General features: G+C 42.8%; 1 protein-coding gene across 2 annotated transcripts in view; it reads left to right on the top strand.

Annotated features, from left to right (window-relative positions):
• Positions 1-19,688, top strand: part of COL4A1 (collagen type IV alpha 1 chain) — a 187,056-nt gene extending 167,368 nt beyond the window's left edge. For both annotated transcript variants that reach the window (XM_083729818.1, XM_083729817.1), the window contains exons 44-52: positions 4,798-4,870; positions 5,240-5,311; positions 6,011-6,139; positions 10,199-10,297; positions 10,687-10,899; positions 11,725-11,902; positions 14,600-14,714; positions 17,287-17,459; positions 18,801-19,688. In XM_083729818.1, the coding sequence (XP_083585944.1) occupies positions 4,798-4,870; positions 5,240-5,311; positions 6,011-6,139; positions 10,199-10,297; positions 10,687-10,899; positions 11,725-11,902; positions 14,600-14,714; positions 17,287-17,459; positions 18,801-18,882 (1,134 nt within the window). In that variant the 3' untranslated portion in view covers positions 18,883-19,688. The remainder of the gene's footprint in view (positions 1-4,797; positions 4,871-5,239; positions 5,312-6,010; positions 6,140-10,198; positions 10,298-10,686; positions 10,900-11,724; positions 11,903-14,599; positions 14,715-17,286; positions 17,460-18,800) is intronic.
• The last annotated feature ends 358 nt before the right edge of the window (positions 19,689-20,046 follow it).

The raw sequence follows: 20,046 nt of genomic DNA, 5'->3' as shown, positions 1-20,046 counted from the left end.
TGCTGAAATTATTTACAGATATAAAGGATCATGGCTTGATACCTGGAACTTGGAGAAACACACACATCGTAGTGCTACCAAAACCAAATAAAGACTTGGAGTCAGTCGAATCCTATAGGCCTTTCTCATTAATAAATGTTGATTTAAAATTACTTACAAACACAGGTTAGCGATGATTGTACCGAATTATATACAGTCATAAAGGTAAAGGTAAAGGTACCCCTGCCCGTACGGGCCAGTCTTGACAGACTCTGGGGTTGTGCGCCCATCTCACTTAAGAGGCCAGGGGCCAGCGCTGTCCGGAGACACTTCCGGGTCACGTGGCCAGCGTGACAAAGCTGCATCTGGTGAGCCAGCGCAGCACACGGAAATGCCGTTTACCTTCCCGCCAGTAAGCGGTCCCTATTTATCTACTTGCACCTGGGGGTGCTTTCGAACTGCTAGGTTGGCAAGTGCTGGGACCAAGCAACGGGAGCGCACACCGCCGCGGGGATTGGAACCACCGACCTTTCGATCGGCAAGCCCTAGGCGCTGAGGCTTTAACCCACAGCGCCACCCGCGTCCCATATACAGTCATACCTCGGGATAAATATATACAGTCATACCTCGGGATAAATACGCTTCAGGATAAGTATTTTCGGGTTACACTCCGTGGCGACCCGGAAATAATGGAGCGCGTTACTTCCCGGTTTTGCTGCTCGTGCATGTGCAGACGGTCAAAATAACATCACGCGCATGCACGGAAGCAGCAAAGCGCTACCCGTTCAGACGCGCAGTTGTGTCTTATGTTCTGTTCAGGATGCGAACAGGGCTCCGGAACGGATCCCGTTCACATCCCGAGGTACCACTGTACATTCAGATCAGACAGATTCTATTAGGCAAAGGTCAATAACTACCCCAATTAAGAGGATCCTCAATGCAATATACTGGGGATCAAACCAACTGGCACCAACAGCCATCCTTACATTGGATGCAATGAAGGCATTTGACCGTCTTGAACGGAATTTTCTTTTTGAAACCTTGCACGGTTTTGGCATGGGAGCCTCATTCACTGCACTGCTGACTACCTTGTATCAGGATTGTACCGCAAATATTTTGATAAATGGTATACATTCAGAGCCTATATCGATGGGCCGGGGTGCAAAGCAGGGCTGCCCATTGTCGCCCCTGCTTTTTTGCCCTGGCTCTAGCACTTAGGGGAGACCCTGAGGTGTCTGGAATACAAATTAATGGGCAGAGTCCTCTGGTGAACATGTTCGCAGATGACGTAGCCTTGATGCTGTCTCACCCTAGAACAAATCTCCCTGCAGTAATGAAAATTCTTGGTGCTTACGGAAAGGTCTCTGGTTTTTATGTTAACTATAGCTAATCAAGGGGATGCGGGTGGCGCTGTGGGTAAAACCTCAGCGCCTAGGACTTGCAAATCGCATGGTCGGCGGTTCGAATCCCCGCGGCGGGGTGAGCTCCCTCTTTCGGTCCCAGCTCCTGCCCACCTAGCAGTTCGAAAGCACCCCTAAGTGCAAGTTGATAAATAGGTACCGCTTTATAGCGGGAAGGTAAACGGCGTTTCCGTGTGCTGCGCTGGTGCTGGCTCGCCAGAGCAGCTTCGTCACGCTTGCCACGTGACCCGGAAGTGTCTGTGGACAGCGCTGGCTCCCGGCCTATAGAGTGAGATGAGCGCACAACCCTAGAGTCTGTCAAGGCTGGCCCATATGGGCAGGGGTACCTTTACCTTTACCTTTAAGGCTAATCAGAACTGCTATGCATTCATATGCCACCTGAAGTACAACTACAACTTCAGCACTCCACTGGAATAAAACTTTGTCAGAAATGTTTTTAATGTTTAGGAGTTATTATCCCCAGGAACCTTCAAAATTTGGAAAAGCTTAATTTTGGTCCAATGATCCGAGAGATTAGACAAAAATTGAAAACTTGGAGCAGGGGTTCGCAGTCATGGTTGGGCCGAATTGATCTCACAATCCAGATGGAATTAAGGATTTAACTAACCATCAAGGAGCTTTATTAGCAAACTTGGGTATCAGGAAAACTCTGGACACCAAAATAATATTTGGGTTCACAGTCTAATTGAACGAGAGCGGGGAGCAAAAAGGACTAATTGATGTTTTTCTAAAATGGTGAGCTAAGTTAACACCAGAGGTGGAAATTAATAAGCTTGGCCCACAGGAATCTAGGCCGCTGCCCAAAAGAACCCTCCTCCCAATGACATGATATTGCTGCTTCTTTTTTTACATGATTATTGTTTTCAACAACTTTGCTGTTAAAGAGAATCTCACATTGTGCGCTAAAGGGCAGGTAGAATATGAATTGTTTCTCCAAGACCTCAAGCATGGAAACATTAAGATGCCAGAAGGCCTATAAGCCTGCTACTGATCTCATTTGTGATGTTAGTATTAAGTATACATGAGACATACTTCACTTTAATAGTGGAGGTGGACAAAATACAGCGTAAGGCGACATCTAAAAGTGACAGGGTGAACATCCTGACTCTCCTTAATTTGAACATTGCATGGAAGGAAGAGGATTGGAAACAGGACCTAAAAGAAATGAATGTAACATGGGAAATATAGACAATTTCACCCACTTCAGCTAGAAAACACCATCACTCAAAACCAGGCCAGCACTCCATTGTCTGAAAGCACAATGCTCTGTGCATTCTTCTGCTGTAAAAAAGAGATAAGAACTATATTGTCTGAATGGTTAAACTTCTTACTACAATATTTTACTTTCGTATTATGACATCTCAAGCGATTTAAAAGTTGATACCAAGTTAATCCACTGCAGGTGAAGCAGTGGAAGTGCTGGGCTGATATCTTGCCTCGGTAATGGACTGGATGAGAGCCAACAAACTTCACTCCATCCAGATCAGACTGAGGCACTGTTGGTGGGACCAGAAGGCTGGGAGGTGACCTGCTCTTGAGGGGGTTACACTCCTTCTGAAGGAGCAGGTACATAGCTTGGGAGTATTCCTGGATCCTCTGCTGTCACTTGAGGCGCAGGTGGCCACAGTGGTGCCGAGTGCCTGCCATCAGCTTCAGCTCATGGCCCAGCTGTGCCCCTATCTGGACAAGGATAGAGTTAGGAACAGGAAGAGAAGCAGCTTCACATCCTCTCTCATGGAGAAGAGTCTAGCAACAAAAACCTCTTCTTTTAATTATTTTTTATTTATTAATAAATGATACAGAAAATGAAAATGAAATAAACAAATACTGATACAAAATCGACCAAAAGAAAATACATATACACCCTACACTACAAACATAAACCCTACAAACACACTTTCCTCTACCAAGACTTGACTTCCTTTGGTTCGAATTTGAATATTATTGCATTCTTTGGATAATACATCTTGTAACCATTTCTAGTTTTTATTCTCCCTTATACTTAATCCATGCATATCAATATATTCTTTTTAGAGCAATGTTTTTCCATATAGTCCTCGAAACATTGCCATTCTGCCATTTTTTATTTGTCTAGAGCCTTATGGCTGCTTTTAGCTTGGCCAGTTCTATAAATCCATTTAATTTACATATCCAATCTTCTTTTGTGGGTATTGTCTCACCTTTCCATTTACTAGCAAGAACTATTCTGGCGGCTGCCATAGCGTATAGAAAAATTGTTTTCATTTCCTGTTGGATGTCCTTCCCTAATACAGTAGACCTAATAAATACGCCTCTGCTTTGTTTTCTATGGTGATTTGGAGCATCTTTTTCAACTCTTCATGTATAATACCCCAAAAATTCTTAATCTTTTCACATCTCCACTGAACATGAACCATTGTCCCTTCGACTTTATCACATTTCCAATACAGATTGGACTTTAATTTATAAATCTTTGCAAGTTTTGATGGTGTCAGATACCACCTAAAGAACACTTTCATAAAGTTCTCTTTAATGCTATAGCAGGCGGCAAATCTGGTATCTACTTGCCAAAGCCTCTCCCACTGTTCTAGGTAAATTGTATGGCCGATGTCCTGTGCCCATTTGACCACTACCTCCTTTACTACTTCATCTTTCAAGTCCCACTCTAGTAATAACTCATAAATTTTACATTGCAATTTATTTATTTATTTTTAACAATACATAATATAATTTTAAATCTCATAATATAATTTTAAATCTTTCTCTTTTATCCATTAACAATTTGTATTGATCTTTTCTCCATTCATCAAAACATATTACTCATAATCGGGATCATATTGAAGAGATAGAGCATTTTGGGGAGAACGTTCATTTTGATTATTGAAATTCTTCCCCAAAACGACAATTTTAATCTATTCCAAATCTTAAAATCTTTTTTAATTTCTCTCCAGTTTTTTTGCATTTGTTGTCAAAAAGGTTAATATTTTTCATTGTTATTTCAATTCCCAAATACTTTGCTTTTTTCACAATCCATCTTTTCCTGTAGAGTTTTTTGCTCCTGTTCACAAATATTTTTAACCATGAATAGCTTGGGAGTACTCTCTGGACAAGGATAGAGTTAGGAACAGGAACAGGAGCTTCACATCACTCTCAAACTGCTTACGTAGTTATGTTTGACTGCTATTTCCCACAATTCCCACCTCGTTCTACAACATATAGCAAATTGTGTTACCCACTTATTTCATATGCAGAACTTGGAGTCTTGTGCCATGTAGCAGATCCTTTTTTATGCATAACTTACTTGTCTATTCAATTTCAGGAGATACGTGTTGACTGCTTGCAGTTTTAGAAATTGTCCACACATCTGTGTGTCACTTGTCTCCAAAGGCATATCTGAGGGCTGTTTTCTCTTCTGCAGGGCAATGCTGGCTTTCCAGGAGCTGCTGGCCCAAAAGGTGACATGGGGCCTTCTGGAATTCCAGGCCCTCAAGGTATGAAGGACAATATAATGGCCATCAGTAACTACATGGTCTTCTGATTTAGAGTGACAATAAAGAGGAAATAGATTTTCATTCTAACTCCCTTGGAAGGTGGTGGACTCTCCTTCCCTGACAGTTTCTAAGAAGAGGTTGGATGGCCATCTGTCATGGATGCAATGTAGTTGAGATTCCTGCATTGCAGGCAGTTGGACTAGATGAACCTTGAGGTCCCTTCCAACTCTACAGTTCTATGATTCCATGATTGTACTCAAGTAGAAAGTATAAAATAGTTCAAGTATTTGGTATGTAGGAAGTGTGGTTTAGAATTAGTAGATAAATAAGCAGAAGAGTTGCCTATACTGAAGTTTAATTTCTATCCAGGTCCAAAAGGTTCTTCAGGCGTTCCTGGACTCAAAGGAGAACAAGGTGACCAAGGGTTTCCTGGAGCTAAAGGTATGTCATAGCTTTGTCCATTTTATCTTCAGGTTTGATGTCAAGGACAGGCTGGTGTCTGAGGGGTGGGCAGAAGAGGTGGGGGGCATGAGAATGATCCAGGCCAGTGATTTGTGGGGTTGTGTGCCACCCATGAAGCAGGGGGGAGTGTCTAGGCACTCGGAGATGGAGGAAGAGTTGCAGGGAGGCGCAGTCCCAGAGAATTGTCCATTAGAGTTTTCCTTGTACCTTCCTCCACTATGTCCAAGAACGACATGAGCATCTGGAGCTACTGCACAGGATAAATTGCTAGTTGCTTGCATAACCTGTGTCAGATGAGAGTGTTTAAGTAACCTGGAAAGGGTGTGGTTGCGCTGTTGCTCCAACTGTCCATGTTGCAGCCTAGCTAGCTAATTAGCAGGAGTGGTGCTTATATCCCTTGTACTTTGGGAGCTGACATAATGGAGTGCTTTGTCAACATAGAGCTAAACTTCCAAAGGTGTGTCTTCATTAGGACTGGGTATGCTCAGCACGTTTGATTATTTTGACGTCAAGGAGCAGATTTTTTTTTAAAAAAATGAAATCAGCAGAATCTCAAATATATAACATGATCCTAAGGGGCCTCTCCAATTAGCACCTTTGTTTGTAATCCCCTCAACATATAATATTGACATAATGTAATTTGCTGAGTGGACATTATTTACTCTTTATCTTTGACAGGTTTTCCAGGCCCACCAGGTCCTCCAGGCCCCTTCCTGCTCTTGAAAGGTGAACCAGGTGAACCTGGCCCTGTAGGCCCAGTAGGCCCTAAGGGATTTCCTGGTCCTCCAGGCCCAAAAGGCCAACAAGGTGAGAGGCTTTTTAGTTCTTCTAGAATTCATAGGTTTGCGAGGCCAAATCAGGTGAATCACAGCAAAGCTGTCACCACCATGTTGGAAATCAGTTTAGGCTGTCCAGAACAGTGAGACACATGGTGCCCGGGCTCAGATGCATTCTTCCAGTGAGACATGCATTTTGTCCAGTTCCATGAGGGCTGCAATGTGGCTGGAGAAAGGCACAAGCCTTTTTCAATAAGATACATATTTCTGGTTAACCTATTGCCCCACTTTCTACAGAGGAAGGACAGTCTTTATCACTTTCTAGGGTATTTCTATGGCTTTCTGCACTTGTACCAGAATGGAACTATTCTAGGGACAGATGCTGAGATTTCATTTGCAGCAGAGAAGCTCAGTTGCTCCCTGGTAGGCTGCTGGCATGGCAATTAAAGAAGAAACAATGTGAAAAAATGATTAATAAATTGATTGTGAATGGAGAAATAATTGAGGAACCAAAAAAGATAAGTAACGGCTTCCTGGCATATTTCAGGGAACTCTACAAAGAAAATCAAGAAAAAATTGACAAGTTCTTAAACCAAAATAAACTCTGGAAGATTTCAAAAGAGGAAGCGGCTCCAATCAGCATGATAGAAATCCAGCAGGCAATGAAAAAGATGAAAGTAGGTCCAGGTCCAGAAAGATTGCCAGCCAAATATTATAAAAAAGTAGAAGAATTATTGTCATTACCATTTAAAGATAACATCTTTAAGATGTAAATAACATCTTAAATACAGGAAAGCTGCCAGAATCATGGGAGGAAGCCTACCCTGATTCCAAAGGGAACAGGGCCATCAGCTGTTAAAAATTACAGACACATCTCATTACTTAACAATGATTATAAAATCTTAGCAGACATTTTAGTGAGTAGACTGACATGGACACGGAAGAATTATATCAGATATCTGGGAATTCTTTTCACTGAGACACTATCATGGAAAGGGGCACATCGAGGCTATGAAACTCAAAGTGCAGAAAGCTTGTGGGGCATTAATGAAATTCTTTTGTATGGCAGAACAAATTCCTCAGGAAAGTGCTCTTGCTCCCCAACGGGACTCCAGCTGCTCTTCTTCACGTCAGCATTGAAGCTGACGTGACAACAATACAGTCTAGAATTGATTACCTGTGCTTAAATTATGTGAAAAGACTTCAATTTCTTTTGGAGGAGAGATTCCCCTCTATGTCACACACAGAACAGAAACAGAACCAATGTTGGAAGGATGGTATCCAACGCCTCTTGTCCCAATCAATTACAAGATTTTCAGGTGACTTAAGAGGCACTTAAGAGATTGTCTCTTTAGGTCCTATGCAGAAAGGGATCTAACCATGATGGCTTCTACCAAGAGCTCACCATGGTTCCCACTTATTAAAACGGAGCATACCCAGGCCTGTTACCTGTCAAAGCTCCCACTTGCCGTGCTTAGAATCGCTTTCACAGAATTACGATTCCAATTGATGCCCTCGGCGGTGTTGGATGGACGCTACGGCAAAGTACATTATGAAGAGAGACTTTGTCTCTGTAGGCAACCCTGTGTGGAGGACCTGTGCCACTATTTATTGCAGTGCCCGTTTTATATATATACCCAAGAGACCGATTCATAAAACCCTTGTTTCCGAATGGAACACATTTGAATAGGGGGGAAAGGGTGAAATGGCTGCTGAGCGATGCTGATGACTTTGTAACTTATAAAGTAGCACTCTATGCGTTGGCAGCTAAGAAGATCAGGAGGAAAGAACTAGATAAAATAACGGTCATCTGCAAAGGGGATTTGGATATTTAATTTGGCATATTTTACTAGAGAATTCAACTATTCTATTTTATGCAACAAATAATCTTAGTAGTTGTGACCATGGTTTATATCGTATGTGTGGTGCCTGATTATTTTTATGGTTATTGCTGTTTTTGCTTTTGTTGTTATTTTTCTGAATGATGCCATGGCCTATGGCTAGCACAATAAAAGTCTATGATGATGATGATGATAACAACAGAAAACCCAAGAGAAAGTGTGCCAACAGTTTAGAGAAGAGAAACAAATTTGGGTCAGTCACAGGCTTAAAATTAAATAAAGATAAAACCAAAATGTTAGTTAAAAACATTTTTAACTAAAAGAGAATTACAACAGTTTATAGGCCTTATGATCACCAAGAAAATCACGCATTTAGGCATATGGATAACAGTTAAAATATAAATTTGTACAAAGATAATTACATACCAATCTGGAAAGAGATAAAAAGAAATTTGGAAATACAGTGGTACCTCGGATTAAGTACTTAATTCATTCCAGAGCTCCATTCTTAACCTGAAACTGTTCTTAACCTGAACTTTAGCTAATGGGGCCTCCTGCTGCTGCCGTGCCACTGGAACCCGATTTCTGTTCTTATCCTGAAGCAAAGTTCTTAACCTGAAGCAAAAATTCAAAAATGATTGGAATATATTTAAACAGTATGGAGAGATTTTTTTTTTTGACTGGTTTAGAATAACTCCTGTAAGGAAAAATACTAAAATACAGTGGAAAAATTAGATTACCAAATATATAGATGCGTTATGAGTGGCATTCAACTAAGTAAAATAAAGGACTCAAGTAAGAAGGGTGTAAATGGAGTACAAATGAATCAGATGAAGTACACATTTTATTTTCTTACGTTTTAGAATCACATGTTTAGTTACAGGAAAATTTACAAAGAAGTTACAAAGTGATTTCATGAATGTTTGTTTTTTAAAGAAATCAGTAAAGATGATTGCAAAAAGAGAGAAAGAGAGAGAAGCTCATTTGCTCAATAGTTGCCAGTGGTGGGGCCCCAGGAAGTGATGGTGGAAGTTTGGTAGCTGCAGCAGATGAAAGTTGGAGGGAGTGGGGATTCTACAGCTTTCTTATCCCACGCTCTACAACCTGAAATAGGGCTGGGCCAGGGAAAAATAGGCATTTACTGGGCGGAGAAGGGGTTCCATTTAGGGGTCTTTGTACAGTTGCCATGTCCCTGCTTCCATTTCCCTTTTCCCACATCCCAGTTCAGTGTTGCCTCCTTCCATCTCACACCACATGCCCACTCTAGCCAGCCCCACAATGGTGAATGGCACTGTGGTCTAAACCACTGAGCCTCTTGTACCTGCTGATTGGTATGTCAGCAGTTCAAATCCACACAACGGGGACCTAGCAGTTCGAAAGCACACCAGTGCAAGTAGATAAATAGGTACCGCTGCATCGGGGCAGGTAAACAGCACTTGAAGCGGTTTAGTCCTTCTGGCCACAACCCAGAAAGCTGTCTGTGGACAAACGCTGGCTCCCTTGGCCGAAGCAAGATGAGTGCTGCACCCCACACCTTTGACCATCCAGGGGTCCTTTACCTTTTTAGTACCAAAAAGTATATAAAGAAGTGAAAATAGGATGTGGGTGAAAACAGGCCCATGGTGGGTAGGGGAGATAAGTATCCACTCCACTGGCTGGATCCAGATCCCACTACTGATGTAGTGATTCCCTGCACACCCTTGGAAGCTGCTCCCCAGGTGTTTAGAATACTGATTTGCCCATTGTACATCTTATTTCAAATGATTTGTTGTTGTTTAGTCATTTAGTCGTGTCCGACTCTTCGTGACCCCATGGACCAGAGCACGCCAGGCACTCCTGTCTTCCACTGCCTCCCGCAGTTTGGTCAGACTCATGCTGGTAGCTTCAAGAACACTGTCCAACCATCTCATCCTCTGTCGTCCCCTTCTCCTTGTGCCCTCCATCTTTCCCAACATCAGGGTCTTTTCCAGGGAGTCTTCTCTTCTCATGAGGTGGCCAAAGTATTGGAGCCTCAGCTTCAGGATCTGTCCTTCCAGTGAGCACTCAGGGCTGATTTCCTTAAGGTTTGATCTTCTTGCAGTCCATGGGACTCTCCAGAGTCTCCTCCAGCACCATAATTCCAAAGCATCAATTCTTCGGCGATCAGCCTTCTTTATGGCCCAGCTCTCACTTCCATACATCACTACTGGGAATTTCAAATGATAGTGACTCCATAAATCCACTGTAATGACACATCCTTATTTCAACAGGTGTAACGGGACCTGTGGGTGTGACTGGTCTCCCAGGCACTCCGGGATTTGATGGAATGCCAGGTCAGAAAGGAGAAACTGGTCCTGCTGGTCCTCCAGGCAAGTCCAATCTTCTTCCATTGCTAATAATAATAATAATTAATAATAATTTTGTTATTTATACCCCACCCATCTTTCTGGGTTGCTATGTTCTGTATGTAGTCCAGTGCCAAGTCCTAAGGAGTTTAATAGAGGCTTCAGTAAGTCAAGAGCAATTCTTGATTTATTATTTAAAGGCACATTATTCAGAAGTGAGTCCCAGTGGTACTTATTCCCAGGTAAGTGTGTTTAGATTTACTGCTGTGTAACACAAACAATGCCAATCCATGTATGTTTACTTTTAAATGTGTCCCATTGTTTCCATGCTCAGCCATGGCTTGGCTCTGTGTGAGGTGCAAACGAATTCACTGTCAGTGAACTATCTTAGATATACAATTTTTATCTTGCAGGTCCTAGAGGCTTTCCTGGCCCACCTGGTCCTGAAGGCATGCCAGGGTCGATGGGTCCACCAGGGAGTCCCTCTGTAGCTCACGGTTTCCTTGTGACCAGGCACAGCCAAAGCACAGAGGAGCCAACATGCCCATCTGGAACAAGATTGATGTTCCACGGGTATTCTTTGCTTTATGTACAAGGAAACGAACGGGCCCATGGTCAGGACTTGGGTAAGAGAGCACAAAACAGATTGAGTCAATTGAGCATATTACATTAGAGAAAGACACCTTTGTCGCAATTGCCTTCCCTAAATCAAGTAAAATTGTAGTGGACAATTTAGTTTTGTCAACTGCTGCAGCATCTAAAAGGTGCCATTAAGCTCCTTTCTGCCTCAAAAAGCCAGTCTTGATAAATGGGATCCTGGGCTGTTTGGGGAAGTCTTAACCTGTCACTTGAACCTGCATTCTTCCTGTACTTCCTGTACTTGTTCATCCCCCACTGCACTGCGTAGATTCACAGATTGTAACATTTTAATTCATTATTTTAAAGAATAACTTGGAAAATGTCGACACCTAAAATTATTTTCGTTTCTTTAACCAAAATTAAAACTTCATAATAATTGTAAATCTATTGGACAGCTGAAGACATTTTCATGTGGCTCTGAAGGGCATTTTGCCACTTGCTGGAGTGAACAGGCAGGGTCCACCTGTGAACAGCCACCTTAAGCCCAGACCTCACAAGCAGAGCAGCTGTGCCCAGTTGTTTGATGCTTCAAAAGCCCAAGCATTTTTTCATCAGTTTTTAGGAATGGCATTTTAGCCCACAATCCCCAACCTTCCCTCTTCTCCACCTGTGTGCTGTTCTGCGGGTTCTCCCTGCAATTTCAGAGTGACATGGAGAGGAAGATCCATGTCTATGCAGAAATCCTTGCGCAGTCCTTATAGGGCTCATTAGCTGAATCCTGACCATAGTTCTCTAGCCTTGTATAAATTGCTTTGGTGTCATAGAAAACCATTTTTTGTAGAAAAATCAGTCGTTTATTTTTCCTATTTTAGGCACAGCTGGGAGCTGTCTACGTAAATTCAGCACAATGCCTTTCCTGTTCTGCAACATTAACAGTGTATGCAATTTTGCCTCAAGGAATGATTATTCTTACTGGTTATCTACCCCTGAGCCAATGCCAATGAGTATGGCTCCTATTACAGGAGACAACATCAGGCCTTTCATCAGTCGGTAAGCATTGAGAAATTTTATATTTACAAATTCCTGTATGAAGATTTTGCATTTCTCCAGACATTGCAACACAATTTGAGAAATGTATTCTAGAACAGTTGAAAGGAGCTCTCTCGCTATCAAGATGTTCAGGCTGAGGATATGTGGATGGCAGGTGGATTGTTGCTCAAAGAGGGATAGAAAAATCAGGGCAAGACAGGTGGAGCAGAGTAGAGTTGCCAGCCAGGAATCCTATCATAGCCTTGCAACCCTGAGGGGGAACTTTCTTCCTCCAGTCCACTGGTGGAGCACACTATATTTTCCCCAGTATGCTCAGCGCAGTAGGATGAAAGGACACGGGCAGCTTCTCTCCGCAACCCCTCCCCCATCCTATGTGAGCTTCTGGCTAACTCGGGTATCAGAGGCACCTCTTCATGGTGTCAGTGAAGTTAACTCTTTATTCAAAGAGACACCTCCGTGAGGCAGTTGTGAGGACTGAAGGTCCCCATCTTCCCACAGTTGCCTAAGTCTCCTCTTCCCCTGAGTCCTTCCCAAGCAATCTGAGACTTCGTTGACACTCCTGTTTCTGCTCTGCCCTCTTCATACCTCTTCTGGTCCTGGGAGATGAGCTGGTCACAGCAGGAGGGGGAGACCCCCTTGCAGCATGCCTGCCATCCCTGTTTCTTGCCCCCCCTTCCTCTCCAGCCTCTGCTTCTGCTTCTGCCTCTGAGTCTGGACTTGTTGTTGTTGTTGTTGTTATTTATAACCCACCCATCTGGCTGGGTTTCCCCAACCACTCTCAGCGGCTTTCAACAAAATATTAAAAATACAATAAAACATCAAACATTAAAAACTTCCCTTAACAGGGATGCCTTCAGGTCTTCTAAAAGTCAGATAGTTGTTTATTTCCTTGACATCTGATGGGAGGGAGTTCCACAGGGTGGGTGCCATTATTGAGAAGGCCCTCTGCCTGGTTACCTGTAACTTCTCACAGTGAGGGAGCTGCCAGAAAGCCCTGGGAGCTGGACCTCAGTGTCCAGGCTGAACGATGGAGGTGGAGACACTCCTTCAGGTTTACTGGTCTGAGGCCGTTTAGGGCTTTCAAGGGCTTTCAACACTTTGAATTGTGCTCAGAAATGTACTGGGAGCCAATGTAAGTATTTCAGGACCGGTGGTCTCGGCGGCCACCCCTAGTCACCAGTCTAGCTGCCGCATTCTGAATTTGTTGTAGTTTCTGGGTCACCTTCAATGGTAGCCCCACGTAGAGCCCCACGCAGAGCATGCAGCACTCTAGCGAGATAGTCTGCAGGCAGGTAGGGCCTGCGTACCAGATGGAGCTGGTAGACAGCTGCCCTGGATACAGAATTGACCTGCGCCTCCATGGACAGTTACCCCATTCAGGACCAGGGAGTCCATATCATAAAGTGTTGGCAATATAGTTAATATTATTTAATATACACAATAATATATATAATTAAATGCACTGTTCATAGATTTAATACATTTATTTATTAAACAAATTCAGTACACAAACAGATGTATGCACACCAATGCATACACCACCACCAATGGAGCTGGAAAATAGGAAAGAAAACGGAAGGTTGCAATATATGAAACTTTTTAGTTTATAAAAAAGGCAAATTAAGAGAAGATACAGTAGAGGTGTATCAGCTAATACAAGATTGTCAAGAGAAAGTGGATAGAAATTTGCTCTCTCTCTCACAGCAAACACTGTGTTGCCTTCATGTCCTGCTTGTAAGTGCATATCCACCCTCCCTCACCCCAGTTAGGGACCAAGATGACATTTGAGGGAGGCAACATATGTGCCTAATGAACGAATTGGGTGGTGGTGGGGGGTAGATGTGTGAGTGCACCAAAGCCATGAAGGAAAGCAGGAGAGGAGAGGAAGAGAAGAGACCCACATCATGGGCTAAAGACTTGTGCAGAACCCCCTCCTCTCATGCCCCCTGCTCTGGGTAAATGCCTTGGTGGCCCCTCCCAAATGTAACTCCACCCTGCCCATTTCTCCCCAAACACAACATGATGGGGGTGGAGGTAAAGTCAGAAGAAAGAGGTGAAGTCAGAGGAAAGAAAGAATGTCACATGAACAACACCCCTCCCCCTTTAAAATCCAAAACCAAAAACTGATCCGAAGGACAAGATAGTAGGGCAAGAAATAGGGAAATTTAAACTCGACTTGCCCCCTCATGGCCCCCTCATCCCAGCTAGATGTGCTCAAGAGGGGGTGAGGAATGCCACCCTCTGCCTCTCCATCAGAGGCATCTGCCTGAAGAAGCATCCCTCAGGAGGAGGTCAAGGCCACCACCCTGAGCCTCGCCCCACCAGTGGTGGAGATGAAGGTGGTGTTGAAGACATCCTCACTGAAGCGGAAGTGCAAGCAGGTCTTGCCCATGCTAGAGTCATTGGTGAACAGAAGTTTCACCATCTTTGATCTGACTGGCACTTGGGAGCTGGAGGGGAGGGGGAATTAGCAGGAGGGAGGGTCATCACCCATGGGCCACATGCTGGACCATCCTGCCCTAAACAATACACCAACTCAATAGTTTGTTCTGCTGCCTCAGCCTTTGTAGCTGGCGTCAGTTAAAGCCTTGTACTCCCAGGCAGGGAGCTGTTGTGATGAATAATGCAGTAAAAGGGAGGACTGGAGGGTATTCAATCTATATGTATTTTTTCAACTTTGCATTATACTTTTCTCAGGTGTGCTGTATGTGAAGCTTCTGCAATGGTGATGGCAGTTCACAGTCAAACAATTCAAATTCCACCATGTCCAGAAGGATGGAGATCACTGTGGATAGGCTACTCCTTTGTGATGGTAAGTGCTCCAAGTTCTACCTGAATGCATTTAATTCTATTTCTACTAGTCCATGTTCAATTCATTTTCACACAATCTAAAAAGAACCCATTCTTTTTAAGACATATGAGCAAGTTACCTTTTAAAGTTCTATTTTTGCTTGTCTAGCTGTCCAGATTTCTTCAGGGTGACCCTGGTGACCATGCTAGTTGCCATTTCTTAGGGAATAAATTGAATGGACTCTGATTTTATGAGTTTCTCCACACTTCTGCCTGGTTACCCTGCCACAACAATGCTTGGAATTTAAGATCTGGGGCAAGATGTGTAGTGAAACTAAACTGGGTTTCAGAATTTACCTTAGAAGGCAACAACAATTGTGCCTATCCCCATTAAGTGCTGTATTGTTGCGGATGCCACTGCATTGATTGTGACAACACAAAGAGTAAAGCAGCTAACCAACAAACTCAAACTTGCACAGGGACAAACAAAGGAGGACGCCTTCACCCTGGTGTAGCCTTTATCACACATGTGCCACAACAAGACAATGTCCTAACCACCCCTACCCCTGCAAACAGCAGACAAATCAATAGAGTTGATCCAACAACACCCTCCCACACACACACATTAACTTTATGACAATATTTAAAAAATGCAAATATATAGAGCCCTTGAAATGCATGAAATGTAGGACAGAACAAATAACTAAGCGGATATGGATCAATTCCAGTCTGGGTGCATGCACAATTTGAGGACTATACCTTGGTAAGCCTTGGTCACCCTTGTACTGAGACTGGAATGGGAAGAGTGGGACTCTGGTTCTGGATCTCTCAGCAACTTTTGATAGCATTGACCCCGATATCCTGGTCATGACTCCTGGACTGGCTCTGTGGGTTATTAAGAGCACTCTTTCACAGTTTTTCCACTCCTGCTTGCACAGCTGTGTCCAGAGAACAGTATTGGGAGATTGTTTCAGTCTTAGGATGCCATAGATCTTGTCCTCAGTGCTGTTCACCACTGGATGGAGTCATTAGACATTTTGAGTCAAAGTGTCATTGGTATCCTGATCCTGGTTTCCGTGGTGGGTGGTCTCCGGGAGAGTAGCTTGTGCTGGATGGGTTTGCTTAAAGCAGCCACAGAATTATCTTAAAATGTACCTTTAATGAAGGACTATTTGATAGCCAGTGGGGTGGATGGTAAAACCTGGGCTATGAGACCATGTGCTTTTGTGGTTGCACATTTAATACAGGGTAAGCCTAATTTGAACATAGTGGTACTTTTTTCTAGGTAAAATTTATTGTATTTTATTGTTATTTATTAAATTTTGGAGTCTCCTTCTCAAAAATGGCCCAACTTATCAAGATATAAAACCAAGGAGAAATCAGCATGAATCCATAGAATACTAAAAGTACACACCCTATAAGCAAAATAAAAACTGGCAGCATGAACAACTAAAAAACAAATCAAAGCATTTATGATCAGTAAGAAAAACAACAGCAGCCCATCACATGCCATTGCATGCTTTGGAACAGAGGGAGATTTTCACCTGGTGACATTGGCAGGCCTCACTGGGGAAGGGTTTCATAAATCCCTTGTCAGCTTTTTCAAAATGTCCCTCAGAGGTGGCACATGGAGGGCTCGGCTAGTAGGTTCATATCAGAAAAGATTGTGACATCAACCATTGTGGTATCTGTATAGGACAAGGGTCAGCTGTGAGCCGATCCACCGTCCCTCAAACCATGTGGTGGGCCAGACTATATTTTGAAAAAATAAATAAATGAATGAATTCCTATGCCCCACAAATAACCCAGAGATGCATTTTAAATAAAAGGCCACATTCTACTCATATAAAAACATACTGGTTCCCTAACCGTCCACAGGCCGGATTGAGAAGGCGATTGGGCTGCATCCAGCCCCCAGGTATAGGATGTACTGTAAGTCATTGTTCAGAGTCAGCAATAAGCTTTGTGGCATCTTAAAGATGAACAAATTTTATTATAATATAATTTTTCAGAGACTAGAGTCCACTTCACCTGATGCATCAGATACACAAACTATTTTTGCATTTCTTGTGTCCATAATTTAAATGTAACATCTAAATTAGTAAACCATTTTAAACCACTGAGCCTAGGGCTTGCTGATCAGAAGGTCAGCGGTTCGAATCCCTGTGACGGGGTGAGCTCCCATTGCTCCTGCCAACCTAGCAGTTTGAAAGTATGTCAAAGTGCAAGTAGATAAATAGGTACCGCTCCGGCGGGAAGGTAAACGGCGTTTCCGTGGTTGCTCTGGTTTGCCAGAAGCGGTTTAGTCATGCTGGCCACATGACCTGGAAGCTGTACACCGGCTCCCTCGGCCAATATAGCGAGATGAGCGCTGCAACCCCAGAGTTGTCTGTGACTGGACCTAATGGTCAGGGGTCCCTTTACCTTTACCTTTACTAACTATTTTTCAAATTCTAGTCCCATCTTTAGGATACAAATAACAGTTATTTACCCCACTGAATTGTTATTAAATACTAAATGTACTGTTGAATTATATGTAACTAAAAACAATAATCTATTATTATCAACTGATGCATGACCTGTATTTTTGGCAGCACACCAGTGCTGGTGCAGAAGGCTCAGGGCAAGCTCTGGCATCTCCAGGTTCCTGTCTGGAAGAGTTCCGCAGTGCTCCCTTCATAGAATGCCACGGCAAGGGCACCTGCAATTATTATGCAAATGCTTACAGCTTCTGGCTTGCCACTATTGAGAGAAATGAAATGTTCAAGTAAGTTGGGAACATCTTCTGCACTAACAATACCTGCCCAAGGATATAAAAAAATGCATTTTGAAAGCAGCTTTTTAAATAGTCAAATTAATGTGACTAGATGTGACAGAGTGAACTTACTTTGCCTTTTTGGTCCCTTTTTTTGGTTTGTTTCTGTTGTGCTTCTACCTGACCAGATTCTATCAATCAGATTCCCACTGCAATTGAGATCCCAATTCACAGTTCAGATACAAGTTGTCTGCATGCTTTAATGCATATTTTGGTCAAACTATTACTTTGGACCTGATACAGATTCAGCCTAGAGAAGAAGTGCATTATAGCCAGTTATGGGTCAGGAACAGAAGTGTGCTCAGATAACAGCAGAGGAGTATATGCTCCACTGCCCGGGCAGGTGCCTGGGGCACACCCCCAAAGAGGATGGAAGCCAAGGGAGCTCGCTGTGGCTCGCCTCACAAAGCAGCATGTGGAGTTCACTTGCACACCGCAGCCCAGTTGAGGAGCTAACAGCCCAGCTGAGCTAGCAGCATTGAGCTGTCATGCAGGGAAGCTGTCTCTGCAGCTCCCTCACATGCCTAATGAGGGAGCGTATTGCGGGGGCCCATAGTCACACCCCCTCAAAAAAATGTGCCCGGTGCTGGGGGGCCTCCCGCTGCTGCCATGCAATTTCTATTCTCATCCTGAAGCAAAGTTCTTAACCCGAGGTACTATTTCTGGGTTAGCAGAAAATCTGAAGTGTCTGTAACCTGAAGCACCTGTAACCTGAGGTACCACTGTAGTTCTTTCATGTTCTGCTTCCATGTGGTAACTTAAATACAGTGGTACCTCGGGTTACATACGCTTCAGGTTACATACACTTCAGGTTACAGACTCCACTAACCCAGAAATATTACCTCAGGTTAAGAACTTTGCTTCAGGATGAGAACAGAAATTGTGCAGCGGCGGCACAGCAGCAGCAGGAGGCCCCATTAGCTAAAGTAGTGCTTCAGATTAAAAACAGTTTCAGGTTAAGTACGGACCTCCAGAATGAATTAAGTACTTAACCCGAGGTACCACTGTATTGTACTTTGAACACAGGAAGCTATGTCAGAGGGATCAACATTGTGATTTACTTTCAAGGACAGTATCAAGGAATAGTGTGGGAATCAATCCTATAGGAGTAGGAATTCCTACAGTTTAAGAACTGGCTTTAAGAAGGAGGCAGAGGTTAAGCTCATTAATTTCTGTTCATTGTAGAAAGTTATGATCTGACAGTTTCAGTATGTGAGCTGAGTTGGACACACTATTCCTTCAAAACAATTTTCTTCACTGGTCACTTTTAGCTTTTTTGTTTTTAATTTTCAGGAAACCTACTCCTTCCACACTAAAAGCAGGAGATCTACACTCAAATGTTAGCCGTTGCCAAGTATGTATGAGAAGAACATGAGATTCCAGTTGTACCTAATATCACAATATGGTGCTATTGTGTTAACAGTGTGAAGCTTAGGCATATATCCTATGTACCTCATTGTCACCCAGCATGAAAACTGTCAAGTGCCTTACAGGAACCTGCCTAACTAAACTCTACTTCTTGGCTCTTTACTTGCTGAAGATGAAGATGATACACTTCAAATGTCACTTTTGAATAAACATTATCTTATAAATGAATGTGATGCACTGATACTCTAAATCTTCCCCCACCCCAAAAAACCAAAGGTGCTAAGAGTACAGCTCTGCCTCAGGTGTGTAAATGCCCCTTTTCAATTTCTGTGCATTAGATATATAGGATTACTTCATTCTATCTTGAATTCTCAGGCTCTTTATTATATACTTAAGGTTGTTGTACAAATTAATACTAATGTAAAAAAGAGTTCTGGGGAAAGAGAACACCAATATTCCTTATAGACATAACAGAGGGTACTGACATACAAACATTTTTTCTTGGCTGAATTGTGTATGGCATTAAGGAGCCTGCATGCAAGAAGAAACATAATTCTTGCTGATCAATGAAATGAACATGCCCTCATGTTCTATACTGCATTTTTGTTGTTTTCCTGTGGAATGCAAAATGGTCTGATGTATTTATTTATTGGGTTTCTATAAAATATGCTGATATTTTAGACATTTATGTCTAAAATAGATTGCATCATTATAATCAAGCCAAAATAATTTTTAAAGGCCTTATAGGAAACTTACTTGACTGTGTACTTCATAAAAATATAATTTGTAATAAAGCTATTTGTTTTTAAAAAAGCAGTGCTCTCTTGGTTTTAATACATACAAACTCAGGTCTTTTTTTATTTCAGATATTTCAGGTATAGGAAAGAACAGGTACCAAAGAAAAGTTGCTTACCTGTTGATTCAATGAAGTAGAAGTTCTGGGAAACTTAGGAGGAAGTGATCACATCCTCCTGGGTTTCATGATACAGAGGCAAAGGAAAGCTGAGTGCAGTTGGACACACACTCTGGACCTTAAGACTGAATTCAAATGCTTAAGGAGCTACTGGGCGAGACCCCCAAGGTCAGAAGTACTCAAAGAGGGGAGTCCAAGATCATAACTGCTTAACTGTCCCACTTTTACTGGGACACCACAAATTTAAAGAAGCCACAC

The sequence above is a fragment of the Podarcis gaigeae genome (assembly GCF_964106915.1).
Source record: "Podarcis gaigeae genome assembly, chromosome: 3".
NCBI lineage: Eukaryota > Metazoa > Chordata > Lepidosauria > Squamata > Lacertidae > Podarcis > Podarcis gaigeae.
This window is presented reverse-complemented; position numbering and strand designations above follow the sequence as displayed.